General features: G+C 37.4%; 1 protein-coding gene across 1 annotated transcript; it reads left to right on the top strand.

The window, feature by feature from the left end:
- The first annotated feature begins 682 nt into the window (after nt 1–682).
- On the top strand, nt 683–11,321 carry SRP19 (signal recognition particle 19). The gene is made up of 5 exons (XM_043977097.1): nt 683–881; nt 1,443–1,518; nt 8,975–9,046; nt 9,149–9,260; nt 11,147–11,321. Exons 1-5 carry the CDS (start codon nt 844–846, stop codon nt 11,278–11,280), a joined length of 432 nt encoding a protein of 143 aa, XP_043833032.1. The 5' UTR covers nt 683–843; the 3' UTR covers nt 11,281–11,321.
- Nucleotides 11,322–21,514: the final 10,193 nt, after the last annotated feature.

Here is a 21,514-nt window from a genome sequence, read left to right on the forward strand (position 1 = left end):
ATCAGAGGGAGGGTGCATAAATTAGGAAATGGCTGGTATAGAAATGTGGTGGAATATTATTGTACTGATTCTTATTGGCGGAATGACCAAACATGATTCCAGAGTGCTGATGATGAAGCATGCTTCCCACCTCCTTTTACGTCAAGGACTCAAAGCAGAAATGGCACATTTTTTTTTTTGGACAAGACCAATGAGTGAAGTTGTTTTGACTATACTATCCATTTGTAATGGGTTTTGTTTTTCTTGTGTTCTCAAGGGGATGTGAGGGTGAGAAAGCCGATCGTATCTGATTAAAAACAAATAAAAAATATATTCTTAAAATCTCCAAATGAAGGCTAGCAGCTGTATCTGTCACTCATCTCACCCACTAAAGCGGGCAGCACCGGGCAATTACAGCCCTAACGTCCTAAAATGGCGCTTGCCTCAAGCCCTCTCTCCTCCTACCCCCTCCCCCCAGCCCGACCCCACCCCCGCCGGAAAAAAAAAAAAAAAGCTCAAGACAGGGTCAGAGGAACCAGGTGTGGTCAATTCCCTAACAGACTACATCTCAAAACTACTTCCTTGACGTCAGCATTAACTTTCTGCTTCCGTCCACTAGAGCCGTAATTCAACCACGCATGCGTGATTATCGGAGGAGGCGGGCTCTTTTCCCAGTTTGTTCTCCTAGCCCCTAGTATTTGAGCGACAGCTACCGGAACGAACAGGCCGAAGGAGATGGCGGAAATTGCGACTATGTGGTAGGCGGGATTTCTCTTGGAAGGGACAACTGTGAGCCCACCATCGGCTCTGGGTAACCGTGATTTTCTCGCCACCTGGACTCTAAGAACGTGAGTCCCTCGGGAGATGGCGTACGCCGATCGGTCTCCGGCGGACAAGGACAGGTAACTTCCTCGGTTGGGAGGAAGCGGCGGGGAACGGGGCCGATCTGGGTGGTTGCTAACTGTACCTTGGGGTGGCCCGGCCACTCTCCCCGGGTGAAGTTGCCCGGACAGCGCAGGAGCCTCTCTAGCTTTTGCAGAGCTGGGGGAGGACGAGAGGATGGAGAAGGGGTTTCTCGTCGTACGGTGGGGGAAGCTCGCTCTGGACTCTTTCCCGGGGGAGGAGCTGCTGGCTGAGTCCTGCAAGCCCCCTCTCTTTGGCTCCCAGCCTCCTTCCAAGGCAGACTCACTCCAGAAATCCAAGGAAAGAAGTCCAGCCATTGGACTGTTTCCGAAGCCTTGTTTCATTCGCCTATGTTAATACTGTAATGGAAGGAGCATTGAATCCGAGGGCTTTGGGTTCTAATCCCGAGTCTACCACTGTGAGAATTTGGGCGAACAGTTTAACATCTGTTTCTCAAATCTCCTCATTTCTAAAAAGATAAGGCGGGACTAAATAATCGCAAAGATTCCTTTCGATTCTAATTTCTGTATATAAAAACCTACCCTCTTTATCCCTCTCAGGTTCATCTGCATTTATCCTGCATATTTAAATAACAAGAAGACAATTGCAGAGGGAAGGCGGATCCCAATTGACAAAGTAAGGGTAAATGGAGCTTAAACGTGGGATGTCCATTTAGTGACAGGTGTTCAGGAGGTTTTTTCTTTGCTTTCACAAGCTACTGAATTCGAAAACAGCAGCTAAAAGACAGGGTTGGTGTTTGAGAAATTGTAAAGTCTACTATAACTATGTGATGTTAAAACAATTTGAAATTGTTCATCTAAAGGAAATATAATACAATACAGCTTTGTAAAGAAGATGAGAAAGTTAAAATAATAACAGGAAACATTTACTTAGTGTTTACTATATTCCAGGCATCATTTACAGGACTTCAGAGGTAGGGGCTTTTATTACCTTCCTTTTATAGGGGAGGAAAATGAGGCATAGGTTAAGTGACTTGCCCAGGGTCACTCAGATACTGAGAGTCTGAGACTAGATTTGAACTGAGGTCTTTCTGACTCCAGACCTGATGTCTATCCACTGGTCCACCCCAGTGCCTCATAGGCTTGTCCAAGAGCTGGTGTTTCTTCTTTCTAGAAAATGAATTTGACAGTAATACGTGTTTTGGAATACTATAGATTTGCTGCCAGAGCTTAGAATAAAAGTATTTTACATTACCATTTAGGACTGTGCACGTTTCTAAATGATAAAGGTGATGCTATTATCTCTTAAAATGATTAGGAGAATTGAATGACTCCCCTGAGATTCCAACTAACCAGGGTCCATTTTAATTTCGGATGAATAATTCCTATCTGGGATATAAATTTTTCGGAGAAAAAAACACCATAATTTGATTTTTTTTAAAAGAGAAAACCAAAATGCTAGTACCAAAATTTAAAAAAGGTGGTGAATTCGCCACCAATAAATAAAATAAGAAAATAAATAAGGAATAAAAGCAATTATTAGGAAGTGTTTTACCCAACTTGTGCAAATAAAATTGATAATCTAAGTAAAATGGATTAACATTTATGAAACTACAAATTGCCCAGAATAACAGAACAAGAAATAAATAGTTTAATAAACTTATCTTAGAAAAAGAAATGGAACAGGGCATAAATGAACACCCAATGGAAAAATCCCCAGATCCAAAGAGATTTACAAAGGAATTCTATGAAACATTTAAAGACCAGTTCCATTACTTTTTAAACTGTTTGAAAACTAGGTAGTTCTTACCAGATTTCTTCTTTGATATGAATTTAGTCTTGATCTAAACTGGGGGGGGGGGGGACTTAATAGGTCAATTTCCCTAACAAATAATGACACAAAAATTAAAATGTTAAGAAGAAAGCTACAGCAATATATTAAAAATATACACTATGACCACACTAGAGGTAACTAGGAATGCAGGGCTGGTTCAATATTAACTGATGATAGTAATAACAGAAGTAACTAAAATCAATAGATTCAGAAACGTCTTTAGACAAATCTAACCCATTCCTGTTAATAACACCAGAAAGCATAGCAGTAAATGGAACTTTCCTTATAATGATAAATAGTATCTATCTAAAACTGAGAATCAGGTGAAGCAAAGATGTCTATTATCCCCATTACTATTCAGTACTTTAGTCAAGAAAAAGATATTGATGGCAATAGGCAGAGAGGAAACAAACCTATCACTTTTTGCAGATATATGGTTTACTTAGAGAACCCTAATCATAACAATAGCCTGCATTTATATAGCACTTACTATGTGCCAGATACTATATTAAGCACTTTACAATTATTATCTCATTTGATTCCCAGAACCTTGGAAAGTAGGTGCTATAATTCCCATTTGACAGAAGAGGAAACTGAGGCATCAGCAGTTAAGTAATTTATCCAGGGTCACACAGCTAGTAAGTGTCTGAGGCCTGATTTCAATTTTAAATTTTCCTGACTTGAGGCCCTGCACTCAATCCACTGTGCCAGCTAGCTTCTCCAGAGAGTCAAAAAAATAATCGAAGCAAATTTACAACGTCAGCACAGTTGTAGGATAAGTAAGCCAATACAAATATCTACATTTCTATGTGTTAACCAACAAAATCCCATCAGGAAGATAAAGAGAGTGAAATTCTATTTAAAATAACCATGGACAATAACAAAATACCTGAGAGTCTATCTGCCATGACACACACAGGAATTATATGAATACAATCGCAAAATATTTTTACACAAATAAAGGCAGAATTGGAGAAATATTAATTGCTCATGGGTAGGCTTAGCCAATTTTGGGGGGGGGTGGCAGGGCAGTGAGGGTTAAGTGACTTGCCCAGGGTCACAGAGCTAGTAAGTGTCAAGTGTCTGAGGTCAGATTTGAACTCAGGTCCTCCTGAATCCAGGGCTGGTGTTTTATCCACTGTGCCAGCTAGCTGCCACTGAGCCAGTACTTTTAAAATGCCAATACTGCCTTCTTAGTGCAATACAATCAAATTACCAAAGAATTACTCCATAGAGCTAGAAAAAAATAATAAAAATTCATTTGGAGGAACAAAATGCTAAAAATATCAGGGGGGAAAAATGGGAAGGAAGGGGCCCTGACACCGTCTATTACAAAACTGTAATTGTTAAAACAATTTATTATTGTGTAATAGAGTAGTTGATCAATGGATTAAGTACACAATATACAGAAGCAAATAAGTACAGTTGCTTTGTTTGATAAACTCAAAGAGCCCATCTTTTGGGGCAAGAACTTAATATTAAACAAAAAGTGTCAGGAAAACTGGAAAGTAGTTTGTTGGAAACTTGGTATAGATCACCTTATATGAAGACAAGCCCCAAATGGGTATATTATTTAGATATCAGGTATCTGAAATCACAGAAAAATTGGTGGTGTATGGAAGAAAATACCTGCCAGATCTATGGTTAGAGGGAGAGTTCATGACCAAACAAGAGATAGAGAGGTTCACAGGAAGTTGATTACACAAATTTTTTTTTAAAAATTGTACAAACAAAACTAGTGCAGCTAAAATTAGAAAAGTAGTAAACTGGCATCAAGTTTCTTTCATAAAAGTCTAATTTCTAATATACATGGGGAATTGAGTTAAATTACAAGAAAAAGATCCATTCTCCAATTGACACATGATCAAAGAATAAGAATAGGCAATTTTCAAAGGTAGCAATCAAAGTTTGCAATAGTCATGTTAAAAAAAAACCACATCAGATCACTAATAATTAGAGAAATGCAAATTAAAACAACTCTGAGGTACCACCTTATTGTCCATCAAATTGGCAGAGCTGACAAAAAGGAAAGTGAGGAATACTGGCAGAAGTGTGGGAAAATAAGTACATTAATGGCAGAGCTATGAACTAGTCATCCATTCTGGAAAAATATTTGGGACTATGCCATATCATTTGACCCAGTAATTTCACTACTCAGTCTATATCCAAAAAAGATTAAAGAAAGGAGAAAAGGAGCCTTTTAAAAAAAAATACTTATAGCACCTCTTTTTGTGTTGGCAAAGAATTGGAAATTGAAGGGAAGTCCTTAATTGGGAATGGCTGAACAAATTATGGTTTATAAATGTGCTGGAATATTCTTGTACTGTAAGAAAGGATGAAGGAGATAGTTTCAGAAAAACATGGGAAACTTATGTAACTGATGCAAAGTAAAGTGAGCAGAACTAAGAGAACAGTTTATATAACACGTTCGTAAGGATAGTCAGCTGAAAGTGATAGTAACTGATGAACACAGTGACTAACCACAGGTCCAAAGGACTCATGATGAAAAATGCTGTCCACCTTCAGGTAGAGGTTATTGTCTCAGACAGGAGATTGAAATAGATTTTCTTCTGGATATGGCTAATGTGGAACTTGTTTTGTATGACTGTACTTACTTGTAATGGATTTTATTTTTCTTGCCTTCTCAATGAGTAGTGAGAGGAAGGAAGGAAGGAATTTGGAAATGAAGTGAAAATAAATAATTTAAAATTATTAAAAAGAAGGTAAATCTGTTATGGTTGTTGCAACCAATCTGTGATTCGAATCAATTCAGACATTGTGCTAGGTACTAGGGATACAAAAAACAAGAAGAGGCTCTGCCTTCAATGTAAGTAGATCTTACATTTTACTGGGGATGGGGAGGTACAATATAGCAAAATAAGTAAAATCCCAGATAATCGATTTGATAAGGGAGATGGCATTAATAATGAAGGGGATTATAAATTGGCATATAAGATGAGCCTTGAAAATAATAACATCAATAACTAATATTTATGTAGTGCTTACTGTGTGCCAGGCACAGTGCTGAATGCTTTATGATGATTTCTTTTGATCCTCCCAACAGCCTTGGGAGATAAGTGCTATTATAGTCCACATTTTATAGATGAGGAAATGAGGCACATGGGGTTATATGACTTGTCCAGGATCACATAGCTAGTAAATATCTGAGACTGGATCTTCCTGACTCCACCTGAAGCACCCTTCCCTCCTCTTCTCCCCAAGCCTCAGTAAAGATTCTAAAAGATCAAATTGAGATGGGTAGTGTGTTTTAAGTATGGAGAATAGAAGTGAGAAATGAAATGCTAGTTTAGGGGAACAGCAAGTAGGCTAGGTTGGCTGGAATATATAGTGTGAAATGAAGAAGGAGCAATGTAACATCAGTCATGAAAGATTGCCATTAAAAGGTATGGTTAAGTTTGCATTTGATCCTAGACAGTATGAAGGCTAGCAATTTTTTTTGGGGGGGGGTGAGGCATTTGGGGTTAAGTGACTTGCCCAGGGTCACACAGCTAGTGTTAAGTGTCTGAGGTCAGATTTGAACTCAGGTCCTCCTGAATCTAGGGGCAGTGCTTTATCCACTACACCACCTAGCTGCCCCAGGGCTAGCAATTTTTGAACCAAAGAATAACTGGGCCAAACTTGTGCTTTATTAAAGAAGAACCATAGAATTTGATGGAACCACAAAGGAAGCTATCTAATCTAGTTAACAGGCTTTATTTTTCAGTTGAGGAAATTGAGGCTCAGAAAGGTCAAGTGACTTGCTCAAGGTCATATAGATAGTGCACATCAGAAGTGGAATTTGAATCCAGGTCTTGTATTGATGGTATTCTTTCTATTCCACCATTTTGTCAGCTATGGAAAGACACTGGAAACAGCATTAAAATCAGGGGGGTATTGCATTAGTTCTGGTGATATAATAAAGGCCTAACTTCTTATATCTAAATTAGTTGGTTAACCCTAGGTTACTAGCTGTGTGAGGACACAGAAGATTAATGTGAAAGAGGTGGAGGCAGAAATGACAAGATTTGACAACTAATTAGGTAGTGGGGATGAGTTGAGGATGATTCTGAGATTATGAACTTGGGTAACTAGCATAGGGTTGTCCTAAACAGAAATAAGAAAATGTGAAGGAATAACAGGGCTAGCAGGGGGAAAGGAGTTTCATTCGGAACATGTCGATGTTTATCGGAATCCAGATGGAGGCCTGGGCAGGCACTTAGTGATTACAAACTGGGTTCAGAAGAGCAGTTAAAACTATTTAATATAGATTTGGGGGCAGCTAGGTGGCGCAGTGGATAAAGCACCGGCCCTGGATTCAGGAGGACCTGAGTTCAAATGAGGCCTCAGACATTTGACACTTATTAGTTGTGTGACCCTGGGCAAGTCACTTAATCCTCATTGCCACTCCTCCTCCCCCCCCCCCCCAATATATAGATTTGGAAGTAATTTTCCTAGAGATGATCATTGAACATATTGGAGCTGATGAGGTCACTGAAAGAGTTGTTGAGTTGTTGGGGGGGGGGGGAAGGACAGCACAGAACAGCCCTCGGGGACAAGCACCATTGGGAGACTGGGCATAAAGAATAATCCAGTTGAAGAGAAAAAAAAGTCCCGAAATTCAAGGGAGTAGAGTATATTCATGAGAAAGGGGTAGTTAATTATCAAGCAGCTGCCTGGAAATCAAAGATGAGAACATAGGGGATAGGAGGAAAACCACTGAACTTAGCGCTTAAGAATTTTTGGTATTCTTGAAAGAACCATTTCAGTCAAGTGGTAAGGTGGCAAGGTTAGAGGCCAAATGTAAAGGGGTTGAGAAGTGAGAGGTAGAAGTTTGACTATGAAAGGGAATGAAGAGATTAGTTTGAGTGACATTTAAAGTGTAGGGTTGGTTGTTTTTTTTTTTTTTATAAAAGTATTTTATTATTTTCCAATTACATGTAAGGATAGTTTTCAACATTTGTTTTCATAGGATTTTTCATTCCAAATTTTTCTCCCACCCTCCCTTCCCTCCCCCCTCCCCAAGACAGAAAGCAATCTGATATAGGTTATATATGTACACTTACATTAAACATATTTCTGCATTAGTTATATTGTGAAAGAAGGGGAAAACCTCAAAAAAGAAGGAAAAAAAAACAGCCCAAAAGTAAAAACAGTATGGTTCAATCTGTATTCAGAATCGACAGTTCTTTTTTCTGGATGTGGAGAACATTTTCTATCATGAGTTTCTTTGAAATTGTTTTGGATCATTGCACTGCTGAGAAGAGCCAAGTCTATCACAGTTGATCATCACATAATGTTGCTGTTACTGCATACAATGTTCTCCTGGTTCTGCTCCTCTCACTTATCATCAGTTCATGTTAAGTCCTTCCAGGTTTCTCTGAAATCCTCCTGTTTATCATTTCTTACAGCACAGTAGTATTCCATTACATTCATATATTACAACTTGTTCAGCCATTCCCCAATTGATGGGATTCCCTCTATTTGCCACCACAAAGAGAGCTGCTATAAATATATTTGTACATTTGGATCCTTTTCCTTCTTTTTTTTCCTCCTTCACATTCTTTTATTTATTTTATTTTTTTCCAGTTACATGTAAAGGTAGTTTTCAACATTCATTTTCGTAAGATTTAGAGTTCCAGATTTTTCTCCCTCCCTCCTTTTCCTCCCCCCTCCAAAAGACAGCAACCAATCTGATATAGCTTTTCCCTTTTCTATGATCTCTTTGGGATTACAGGCCTAGTAGTGGTATTACTGGGTCAAAGGGTATGAACAGTTACGGTTTTTTAAAATACCTAGAAAGAACTAGGTATGGTGGTAAGAAGGTCATCTGTTAAGAGGATAGAGAGTGAGTGATGTAGGAGATTTGATTGAAGAGAATGTTTACAACAGCCATTGTGGGAGTCATTCAGTGCAGTTAAGGATTGCCTGTGGAGCAGTTGAAATTAGATTAACATTTGTAGGGGCAGCTAGGTGATACAGTGGATAGAGCACCAGCCCTGGATTCAGGAGGACCTGAGTTCAAATCTGGCCTAGGACACTTAACACTTACTAACTGTGTGACCCTGGGCAAGTCACTTAACCCCAATTGTCTCACCAAAAAAAAAACCCCAAACCATTTGTAGCACAGTTGTGTGACTTCACAATTGGTTTTCAATAGAATGCAAGATAAATGTGGAGGACTATATGATGGGGGTAATACAGTGTATGATACTAGTATGCTTTGAACCATGGTTGGATGAATCTAACATTCTTCAGCTAAAGGGTAAACTTTTGTTTTTTAATACAAAAACTGTTTCAGGCTGTTGAGAATCCTACAGCTACAGAGATCCAAGATGTATGCCTTGCAGTTGGACTTAATGTGCACATTGAGGTAAAGTGAAATTTCTTAGTACTTAATTTATTCATTTCATTGGGAGATTTCCCATTGTGTGTCATTTGAAACAAAATAAGTACTTTTCTGTTTGAATCCTAGAAAAATAAAATGTACTCCAGAGAGTGGAACCGTGATTTACAATATAGGGGCAGAGTACGGGTTCAGCTAAAACAGGAAGATGGCAGCTTATGTCTTGTACAGTTCCCGTCACGTAAGTCAGAAGGTTTTGGGTTTTTTGTTTGTTTGTTTGATTTTGGTGAATAAGACTTGAGTGAGTTTGAATGGACTGTAGCCTTACTACTCTTGTGACCATATTGTCTCTGTTTTTACAAAGCATTAATATGACTTTTTAAAAAAAATAATATAAAAAGTTTTACATGCTCTGACTCTTCAAAGGGTGTAGGATATATACCCATTAAATGCTATTTTTAAAACAATATTTTCCCCTATTACATGTAAGAACAATTTTTTAACATGTTTTTTTTTTTTAATTTTGAGTTCCAAAATCTCACTCTCCCTCCCTCCCTCCCCTCCCCTCTCCCTGAGGTGGTAAGCAGTTTGATATGGGTTATGCATGTGCAATCATGTAAAACATTTCCATAGTAGTCATTTTGTGGAAGAAAGCTCAAAGAGAGAAGGAGAGAGAGAGAGAAAAAAAATAGTATACTTCAGTCTGTATTCAGACACCGTCATTTCTTTCTCTTGAGTCCTTTAAAATTGTCTTGGATTGTTGTATTGTTGAAAATAATGAAGTCATTCAGAGTAGATCATCATGCAATATTGCTGTTATTGTGTACAACTCTTCCTACTTCTGCTCATTTCACTTTATATGAGTTCATCTAAGTTTTTTTAGGTTTTTCTGGGAGCATCCTTCTTGTCATTTCTTAAAGCATAGTAGTTGGGGCCACTAGGTGGCGCAGTGGATAAAGCAGCGGCCCTGGATTCAGGAGTACCTGAGTTCAAATCCAACCTCAGACACTTGACACTCATTGCCACCCCCCCCCAAAAAAAGCACAATAGTATATCACAATCATATACCATAACTTGTTCAGCCATTCCCCAATTGATAGGTCTCTCCTCCATATCTAATTTTTAGTCACCACAAAAAGAGGTACTATAAATATTTTGGAACAAATAAGTCTTTCTACCTCTTCCCCCCCCTTAAAAAAAATCTTTGGAATGCACCTATGCCCTTTTTAGGCATAGTTCCAAATTGCTCTCCAGAATGGTTGGATGAGTTTACAACTTCACCAACAGTGTATTTTTTCCCATTTTTCCCATTCTTTCCAGCATTTATCATTTTCATTTTCTGTCATGTTAGCCAATCTCATCAGTGTGAGGTTATAGCTGTTAAATATTAAAGGGAATGAGAGATGGTGCTTACATTTTTCTTAAGACTGGCTTTAGGATTTTTTTTTGGGGGGGGGGGTCCAGATGTAGGTGGGGAACTCCTGGTGAGGAAGTTTCCTCTACCAGCTCTTCCGCAAATTATGGTAGCCTAAGTCATTGAGAGATTCTTACCCAGGGGTAACACAACCATTTAGTAGCAGAGACAGCACCTGAATCCAGGTCATCCTGACTATAAAGGAAACTCTAGTTCAGGAGAAAAAAAAGGAGGACAGATGGATGATTGGGTAATCCATAATTTACTATAGGTAATAACCAGTGACTCCTGTAATTTACAAGACTTGAAAAATTGCATTTGCCCATGGTATGGCACTTACAGAATAGATCTCCAATTTAGCATTCTCTTCCTGATTCAGTTTGTAACTCACAGTAATGGGGCATAAATTCAAGAATCCTTCAGTTTTACAAAGCTGAAATTTAAATATGCAAACTTATTTCAGAGCACCTTGTCCATTTTAATGTCACTTTGGACCAGTCATAGACTCAGTACTTCTGTTTCTCTGTGGAAGAACCATTTATGCAATCAAGCTTATATGTTGCCAGACTTCACCAAGTACAATTCATTTGATTTTTTTTTTTCATGCACACTATTTTGTTGATTTGATGACCTGGTGGTTTTAAAACTTAGGAGTTACTTGATTTCATCCTTCCCCTAACAATCATGAGCTAAATCTAACTTCTGGTTTTTAGGTAAGTCAGTAATGTTGTATGCAGCTGAAATGATACCCAAACTAAAAACAAGGACACAAAAAACAGGAGGTGGTGACCAAAGTCTTCAACAAGGAGAGGGAGGTAAAAAAGGAAAAGGGAAAAAGAAGAAGTGAGCCAGTATCACCTGATTGCTGAATATGTCAGTCCTACAAAAGAGAAGAATGAACATTGATGATTTGCTCCTGAAGTGAATGATGAAAAAGGAAACTGAAGAAGTTGTATGATTTGTTACCTTCACTTAACTGGAACATGTATGTTTGTGCCTCTCAACTTCAACAGAACAGTCAACCAACTTGAGTTCAAGAAATAAAAAAATTGGCATTGGAAAGTGGCAACTAGTCTTTATATAGCACAAAGCCAGCAGAAGTCTTCTGCAGACCAGCACTGAATTGTTGGAGGACTATGTATGTATTGTTATAAATTTAAAAGTCATTACTCAGTGGACTACACAACTTTTAAGTCATTTGCTTTTCTGTGTTGTTTGTCACACTATACATGTCTTAGGTTAGGAAAAAAGTTACCTTTTTTGAATATATTCTGTTTGAATTAAACAGATTCACCCACCTTTAATTTACAGTCTGCTCAACTTTTGTTAATGTTTAAGTTCATGCAATAAAGGATTTGAAATTGATTTTTGAAGCTTTCTGTTATGAAGGAATTATTTACGATTCTATAGAGATGAGTAGTAGGAGAAAATGGACAATGAAAGAATAGTCAGAGTGAAAGTCAAAGCAAAAAGAAGATGGTTATATAAAACAGCTTTGGGATTGATGTAGGTAGCTTTCTCTTGTCCTATTGCTACAATAGAATTGAGTTATAAATGCATACTATTATGTTTCTGGTACTTATACACAGGAAAAATAGAAACTTTGTGTTTGGTTTTCTGGGAATACAAACCATTAAATTACAACCAACCCATTACTGTTTTACTCTTTTGAGTTAGATTATTTCAAAAGGCTAGATAGTTGGTATTTAGCTATTAACTAGTTGAACTTCATTTTACTCATGAAACTGAGTACCAAAGATTTTAACTGTAGATTTAAGAAGGGACCAAGCTACTAAGGGAATAGCAGATGGGTCCTGAAACCAGATACTCTCACGGCAGCTACGGTATTCTTTTCATAATGCTTGGTTGCTTGTGCTTCTAAAATAACAATAAATCAGAATTTCTTAGAAATTCCATTTAAAGAGAGTTTACTCTGAGGTTCCTAGAGACCAAAGCTGCAGAACTTGATGCTTCCCTTTATAATAATAAAGAAAATCTCTTCTCCAAGTTAAATGGATTCGTCATTAGCCACCTCCACCTTCTAGACCTATTATAATGCTCTAAGAGACATGGACTGTGATTCTTTTCTTGCTTTGTTTTAGTAGAGGAATAACTTGGAGCCTATGATGGAAAAAGTTTGAGAACTATTGCTCATAATAATAAATGTTTCTAATTCATTCTTTTTATGTAGTATTTTTTAAATTGGCCACTCCATATATTTAGTCATGGTACTTAAAAATGTCAGAACTGATTGAGCAGGGTCTCCTTCTGACTCAACATGGTTGGTTTGTTGAATGTTGTGTAAGTGTCACAAATCCAAACCTCCCCGCCTTTTTTGGTTAAAGTTTCTAGAACTAAAGTCAAAAAACCTTATTCATCCCCAGCAGTGAGGTAGCTAGAATTGAGTCCTCCTGTTCTTCCCTCATTAAGAATTTCAGCATTCCCTTGTCCTTGTTGGGTACAAAATAAATGTCTGTTGCCCCCACAGAAAAAATAGAAAGAAAATAGATGGTTCTTAGCTTCTCACTTACTTGCCTTTTTTTTTTTTTCTTTTACCATGACCCTTAGTAGATCATAGAAATTATTCTCATAAAAATTCTTGGGTTTTCGGTGTTCAGATGCTGATCTTCACTTAACCTAATAGAGGCAGAGTGGTGCAGTGAATAAAGAACAGGATTGCAGTCTGAGGGACCTGGGTTCAAATTTCACTTCTCAGGGCCTCAGTGTTCTCATCTATAAAGAAAGAATTGGACTAATGGATTCCTAAGGTCTCTTCCAATTCTAAATAGAGTTTAGATTTTTCTCTAAAAATATTAATTATTATACACATAAAATACAGTTGAAGTATAGATGGCTTAACTGAAATTACTTTCTATAAAGACTGTTTTATATATGAATCCTTATGATTGAATAAGTTTTCTGATATAAATCCTCATCTTGGAGTTAACCACTTGTTAGCCACTTATACTCAATAACTATTTCAAACAGCCTGTATTTGTTCCCTTTTAGTCACCACCAAGCTGAGAATGCTATAGATTAGCCAGCAGGTATATTTAATGCATTCATCATGTGACTTTTAGAAAGGTAAATGATGTTGAGCACAACTAGAGCCAAGTACAATTTTTCAGTACTGAATACCTTCACATTTCAAAGAACTTAGGCCATAAAGTAGTGGTAAATATTTAAATGACAAACTATTCCATGATTAACTTTATGCATAATTCTTGGTTATCTGCTTCTATATAATATGATCCTAAAGGCCATGTGTTCAACTTTTTGGTTATATGCTTTTGTAGAACTTCTTGATGATTTGAATAGTGAAGGATAGAGTGGTATGGTAAAAACTAGATTAACTGCAGTGTTTAGGAAACCAGGGTGGGGAGAGCTAAAGATCTGGTCAATTGAATTTTCCAACCAATTCAAAATAAACCAGAACAAATTCTTTTAGAACATCTTTCTAAAATGTGTTACGTTTTTCTACTTTAACACAGTTATAAGATGTTATACATTTCAAGGTCAATTTTCTGAATATCAGTGATCATTGTACCATACAGTTAAATCTAGAAGGTGGCAGAAATCAAATCTGTACAGAAGTTTTAAAATTGAATATCAGATAATAAGTATCAGATAAGAGCTTGTGTTTATTTTCCTAGGCTTTATTCCACACCCCTTTCCTCCCCACAAAGTGAGTTGATTCCAGTTAATTAAGGATTCCAGTTAGATTTTGCTTTTCTGTATTTTCTCTAATCAATATTGTTAGACCCTAATCTATATTCAAACTGAATTGAAACTGATCAGAGTGAATGTTTCTTTGGTGATAAATGACCTTTCAATATTATGGTAGTTTGCTAAATGTCTTTCAGTTTTAAATAAAGCAAGTCAGTTCGTTTAAAATACATAGAAACTGTGAATGTGGTAGATGTGTTGATTAGTTTTCCTGAACTGATTTTTTTTTTAACAAAGGATGATTCTCAGAGAAGAGGGATATATTTAGAAATGAAGGTGATATTAAAAACAAAAGCTATCAATAAAAAAAAATTTTTTTAAAACATTGTGATTGTGCCTTGAGATCGTCATTAAGGATCGAGTATTTGACTCAAAAATCTTGAAATTATTCAGGATTAGTTTTGTATCAAAAACATGCAAATGCAGTGGTATTTTCAAGGAAAATTTCCTAAAGACCAACCTGTATAAAAACCACGAAGTTGAGTTGTGTCCCTAATAATAGCCCAGGCTTTACATTCTATTTATATCATTTCATTAGAGTCTAAATATACACCAACATATATACTGTATACATACACATTTCCACAATATGCTTTACATGTGTGCTTTATTTTCATAGAGGTAGCTGTGGCAAAGTGGTTAGAGAGCTGGCCAGTCAGATCTGGGTTTGAGTCCCACACCTGTGATACATACAAATGCTAACCCTGGGAGTCTAACCTTTTAGTACTCCAGACAACCCTAGGACACCATGCATAGCAATTCCTTATCTGGATCAATGGATAAAATTTTCTCATCAGGAGTTACTGATGGATGAAATCAGAGTCCTGGAGAGTTAGTGTTTGCCTTACTAAAGTGCTTCCTAGGTTCTTTTTAGTTAGCCTAAGCACCTACTCTGTAGCAGGCACTATGTTAAGTGCTAGGCTATAAAAAAACAAAAGATAACCATTTTCTTATGGCAGCTGATTTATCATTTAGACTTCTATATGTAATTATGATCTATAGCCTGTCCTTTACATTTTCTATTTTCAGTAACCTGAATAAGTTACAATTGAGTTTCAATTACGTCATATGTTTTTCTCATTTTTATTCTATATAAATTTTAATCTCTGCTCTAATAGGTTCAGTGGTTTGACCGTTCACAGACAACTAAGGGTAACATTAATAAGGAATAGTTTCTCATCAGTTACAATGTAATCAGTTTCGTGTGTATGTGTGTGATGTTATGTGTTCATTATGTCCCATACCTATATCACTTCTAGAAGAAAAGTATTCACAAAACAGGAGATTCCAGCCAGAACCAACATTGATTTAGGATATAAACTTATTTGTAAAGTCTTAGACGATGATAATGGAAGTTGATTAACCGTTGCCTAATAAAACGGCTTCAGTGAAGGATAAAATCAGTTCTGGATGTGCTTATAGACACATAAAAATAAAGAAGGTAACTATGGGAAAAATAGCTAGAAAAGACTAAGTGTACATAAAGGTGCTCCTTGCTGGAGGCAACACAAATATGAGGACAAATGTGGAGGGATACATTTATAAGGGATCTGAAGGAGAGAAGATAAAGCCATTGAAAAAAAAATCTTAGAGTTTGTTAATGCTGGAAAAAGGCAACTAAGAGACCATCAATAACTCCTGGTCTATCTGCCCACTTTCTCATCTCTATAAAATTGCTATGAAAACAATCCATGCATGCACTGAGGTCATTTCCAGTGCTTATAGGAAACAGGCTTTCAGAAGTAGCATAGATAATGTAGAAAATTCAAGGTCTTAAGTGTTTTATTGTTTGCTTGTAAAAGGAGCAAAATGTTCCCTTAAAGTCTGTCATGCAGAGAGTTATCCCTTATGCTTACATCAAAATTATTTAGGACTCCTTGAAAGGTAATAGAGAAAATCTTGTTTGTCTCTTAGACCATTCATCACATGTATTACTGCTTTATAGTGGAAGTTAAATTTGACTTCTTTGGCCTTGACTTCTTAAATTGGTCATCTCGGGGCGGCTAGGTGGCACAGTGGATAGAGCACCGGCCCTGGAGTCAGGAGTACCTGAGTTCAAATCCGGCCTCAGACACTTAACACTTACTAGCTGTGTGACCCTGGGCAAGTCACTTAACCCCAATTGCCTCACTAAAAAACAAAAAAAAAGTACTATTTAAATGCTAGCTATTTTTGTTATTTCTCAAAGTGGGGGAAGAGGCAGAGAAGGTAAATTTTTGTTGATTGAAAAATTAAAATTTAACTTACATTAAAAAGAAAAAAAGAAATGGCCAATAGGCAGTTGGCAGTAAAATACTGGAGCTCTGGAGAGATACTAGGGCTTAGGTGTATGAATTGTATCTCAACATAGATTTTAAACCTATGGAAGCTAATGAAGTCACCAAGTGATTGTCAATGACAGCCTTAGTCCCCTAAACTAGTCAAAATTTAAGGACCGTTTCAAAACCTTTTAAGGAAAAATTAGGACATGAATAGGGATACAAAAAGTAAAAAAACAGTCTGTCTTCAAGGAGCTCACACCATGCAAGTATATGTAACTAGAAGATTTATATTGGGTAAATTGGAAGTAATCTCAGAGAGGAAATACTAACATTTGAGGGGGCTCATAAAAGGCCTCTCGTAGAAGGTAGGATTTGAGCTGAGACTTGAAGGAAGATAGGAGCTAGAGACCAGAGGAAAGAGCATTCCAGACTTGGAGAGCCAGTGAAAAGGCACAAAGTTCGGAGATAAGAATGTCCTGTTCAAGGAACAGCCAGGTCTGTGTCACTGGGCCACCGAATATATGAAGGAGAATAAAATATAAGAAAACAGAAAGGTAGGAAGGAGCCAGGTTATGATAGCCTTTAAAAGCTGAAGGATTTTATATTTAAATCTGAAGGCAATAGAGAGCAACAATAAACTCCAATAAACTAGAGTGTATTGAGGTCAGACCTGCACCTGAGGAACATGGCTTTGACAGCTGAGTGGAGAATGGATTAGAATCAGAAGAAACTTTGAGTTGGGGAGATGAGCCAGAATGCTGGTGTGATACTCCCGGTGTGAAGTGATGAGGGCCTCCAGTGAGGTAGATAGGTTAAGAAGGTAAAATCAACAGGACTTGGCAACAGATTGGATATGGGGATGGGTGGGGAATAAAGAGCTGTCATCCCTGAAAATAAATGAACAAAGAGTCACAGAGTGGCTTTGTAAACACTGTTAATTCAGAAAAACAAAACAAAAAAACAAAAATAAAACCAAGTCAATAACAGTGGTAAGTTGTGGTAAGTAAAAAGTTGGAGGAGGGAGATTAGACACGTGTCAGGGCCTTCTTTGATACCAAGGAGACCCGCTTCAGTGGGGCCAAATCTCAATACATATACCAATGCTTCAACAGTGAGCTGTAGCCCTGACAATGAGGGGGGGAATAGCAACAGTTTGATTCATAGCAGGTTTCATGACCATAACATGGGTACTTCAGGTGTTTGTCCGAGTTCAGCGACCACCTGGTACTGGTGTGAAACAATTCTGGATTTTGCTGTGTCTGAGTTCATCCAGAGGGTGAGCGCAAAGGATTGTTGTTATGCCAAACTCAGTGTGCAGCTTGCTTGCTTTGCCTTATCTCTAGAAAAAAAAAGGGTCTCTCCTAATAGTAGTAAAAAGAGATGGCATGGGGATCCTGACGGAGGTCAGGATGACACAAAACAATGTAACACCACCTTGAATACGAGGAAATGAAGACTAGAAATCCCAAGCTTCACTTCCTTTTAGAAGGCTCTTGTCTTCAATCTAATGTCTAGATCACTCTATACTCTGACCTGTTTGGACCACACCTAGGGTATTTTATTTAGTTCTGGGAACACAGTTTAGGAAGGACTTTGATAATTTGGAGTGTGTGGCAGAGGAGGGCAATCAGAATTTTAAGGACCTTGAGTCCATGTTGTGTGAGGATCAATAGAAGGATCTGGCAGTATTTGTCTGCAAGCATTTGAAGGACTTTCTTGTGGCAAAGGAATGGGACTTGTTTTGTTTTGTTTGTTTATAGCGGGCAGCACCCCAGGAGTGATTGTGGCAAAGAGCAAATTTTTGTTGTTGTTAGGAAAAAATTCCTAGCATTTCAAGCTATCCAAGAGTGAAATGGGCTACTTTTGGAGGGCATTCCTTGTCCTTCTCTCCCTCATCGGAAGCCTAAGCAGATGCTGGATTACCAGTTATCAGTTATGTTGTTATAGGGATTCTTATTGGGGTAGGATTAGATCCTTTCCAACTGTAGAATTCTGATACCCTTTATTGCAATGACACATGAGATAAAAACATCTTATTTCTCTCGTTACCCTGTATAATGTTATGATGGAATCTGATAATGGTGACATAATAATTTTGAAAATGTAGCATTCTCATATATATATAAAACCTATATCGGATTACCTGCTGTCTGGGGCAGGGGAGGGGAGGGAGAAAAATTTGAAATTGGAAATCTTATGTAAACAAATGCTGAAAGCTATCTCTACATGTAACTGGAAAATAATAATATACTTTTATTTAAAAAAAAAAAAGAAAAAAAGAAAATGTAGCATTCTCCACATACTGGAAAGACCAATGCTTTTGTTTAGTGGCAGCTCCCTTTACCAAAGAAAATCCCAAACCTTCTATCACTTTAGTCCTAGAGAGGCTCAAGAAGTTAAATGACATGTCCAAGGTCACACAATTGATATGTCAGAGGCAGGATTTGCTTATAGGTCTTTGTGACTTCCAGCACACCAAGCTGCCTACCTAAAAAGAAAATGATCTCTGGCTTACCAAGTAACCTCTGAGGATAATAACAGCACCTATAACCCAGAGTTGTTGGGAGGATAAAATGAAATATATGCTTTGTAAAGCATAAACTGCTAATAGCTAGCATTGTAATAGACTAGCATATAACACCTCATGTGCCAGATGCTGTGCAAAGCAGTTTATAAATATTATCTCATTTGTTCCTCATAACTCTGGGAGGTAAGTGCTACTATAATCTCCATTTTATAGTTGAGTAAGTCATTTTATAGTTATCAAGCAGATTGAAGATTAAGTGACTTGTCTGAGGTCACACAGATATTAAGTATCTGAGGCTGGATTTGAACTCTAGTCCCAGGGCTTTCCTCACTGCCCTATCAGCTACCGAAGTATAAATGTCATTGTCTATTGTCATTGTCTGGGTAGGAAGAGGGGCATGGATCTGGGAGGTGATCTGTCATCCAAAGCTAAAGGGCTTAATTTTAGGGTCATATTCACATCCTTGCCTTAATTGGTACCATCCTTTACAGTTTAGCTAAGTAACCACCAGAAGAGATTCTCTGCTTATTGCTCTTAAAACTTAACTTTAAAAAAATCTGACCTATCCTATGTGGTAAGGCTATGAGTTTCATGAAACACATGATAAATGGATTTTTGTTTGTTTGTTTGTTTTTTTTGTTTTTTGTTTTTTTTGTTTTTTAAGTGAGGCAATTGGGGTTAAGTGACTTGCCCAGGGTCACACAGCTAGTAAGTGCTAAGCGTCTGAGGCCAGATTTGAACTCAGGTACTCCTGACTCCAGGGCAGGTGCTTTATCCACTGTGCCACCTAGCCGCCCCCGATAAATGGATTTTTTAAAAAAAATTTCCTTTACCTGCCTGACTTTGTCACTTTAACTGTATATATCTCTTGATGTTATTTCACCTCTGTCTGAACTTACTCTTCTAGAAAAATGGGCATAACAGTATCCTCCCTTTTCTTGTTTTTTTTGTTTTGTTTTGTTTTTTGTTTTTGGTGGGGCAGTGAGGGTTAAGTGACTTGCCCAAGGTCACACAGCTAGTAAGTGTCAAGTGTCTGAGGTCAAATTTGAACTCAGGTCCTCCTGAATCCAAGGCCGGTGCTTTATCCACTGCGCCACCTAGCTGCCCTCTCCCTTCTCTTACAGAATTATTATGATGGTAAAATAATGTTTGTTTTATAAAGTATACAGCGTTTTAACAAATGTCATAATAAACCTTAAGGATTGCAACAGAAAAAGTTTACTAGTTGGCCTTGAATTGAACAGGAATTGCTAAATTTCTGTTACCAGAGCACTTAAGGTAACTGAGAACTTAAGGTATAATGTGACCTTAAGTTGTGCATTTCAAAATTTACAAAACTTTTCTTCATAATCACTCATTCATTCCCTAAACAATTCTGTACTCATCTTTCCAAAGTCTAGAAGTTAATTCATTCAATATCAGAAAATGATGTGATTTTGTTAGTGAAAATGTCATTGAAGAAGAGGCATTACTGGCACAGGCTAAGGACCGTAAGATCTTTTCATTTGATTTGTAGTTGTAATCTTCCATGTGTTATCTCCTCCGCTAGAAAGCGAGTCCTTGAGAGTAGAGACTGTTCTCCTTTTTTTTTTTTTTGTATTTAGCAGTCCAGTGGTTTGGCATAATAAAGTTTTTCATTCATTCAATTCATTCATTCATTCATTCATCATTTCATTCATTCATTCATTCATTCAGTCAGTCAATCAGTCACTAACACAGGTATTCATTTATTCCTCTGAGGTAGGTAGTACATGATAAGGAGCAGAGGACCAGTGCTGAAGTGAGCTCCCTTCCCAGTGTCACACAGCTCTAAATGGTGCCTATTGAAACCTGTAATATTATCATAAATATGACGCTACATATTTGGTAGGTACTAATCAGAAAACCTTTCATTTCAGCTATTTTTGAAATTATAAAACATTGGTGGACTTTACTGCCTCGATAAACACAATAGAGTAAAAGTCTATTTCTTTATGTCTAAAGAAATTTCTGTCATAATAGATGAACAGTAGTGATTACTGAACTACTCTTGTTATAGGGTTGGCCTGAAAATATACTGTCCCACAGTAGCCTTTTCGAAGTAAATCCCTGATGACCTTATTTTTTTTTTGTCTTTGACGCTTGTATAAAGTAAGTGCAGAAATTGGAGTTACCTTTATTTGAATGACTGTTCAACAGTTAAGCTTTTTAAATGATTATTTTTATATTTTTTCATCTTTATGAGTTTTCCATCTTATTTCTTACATTAAAAAAAAAAGATAGTTTCAGAAAGATTTGAGAGTATTTACACAAGCAGCTGATGCCTCTTCACTTCCTTGGTCATCCTTCCTGGAATGTTCAAAACTTACCCAGCCATTGTGTAAAAAGACATCTTCAGATATGAAATTTTGTCATGCAGGTGTGTTGTTACATGCTCAATGAGTGTTTTTGTTGTTGTTTGGTTTTTGTTTTTTTTTAGTGAGGCAATTGGGGTTGAGTGACTTGCCCAGGGTCACACAGCTAGTAAGTGTTAAGTGTCTGAGATGGGATTTGAATTCAGGTCCTCCTGAATCCAGGGCCAGTGCTTT

Source organism: Dromiciops gliroides, chromosome 1, assembly GCF_019393635.1.
Source record: "Dromiciops gliroides isolate mDroGli1 chromosome 1, mDroGli1.pri, whole genome shotgun sequence".
NCBI lineage: Eukaryota > Metazoa > Chordata > Mammalia > Microbiotheria > Microbiotheriidae > Dromiciops > Dromiciops gliroides.

What these genes read in the sequence shown, in the direction of transcription:
- SRP19 (XM_043977097.1), top strand. Translation starts at nt 844, where the DNA reads ATGGCGTACGCCGATCGGTCTCCGGCGGACAAGGACAG. An exon ending in GACTTAATGTGCACATTGAG is followed by an intron (nt 9,047 to 9,148) that starts GTAAAGTGAAAT and finishes TTTGAATCCTAG; the next exon opens with AAAAATAAAATGTACTCCAG. An exon ending in TCTTGTACAGTTCCCGTCAC is followed by an intron (nt 9,261 to 11,146) that starts GTAAGTCAGAAG and finishes TCTGGTTTTTAG; the next exon opens with GTAAGTCAGTAATGTTGTAT.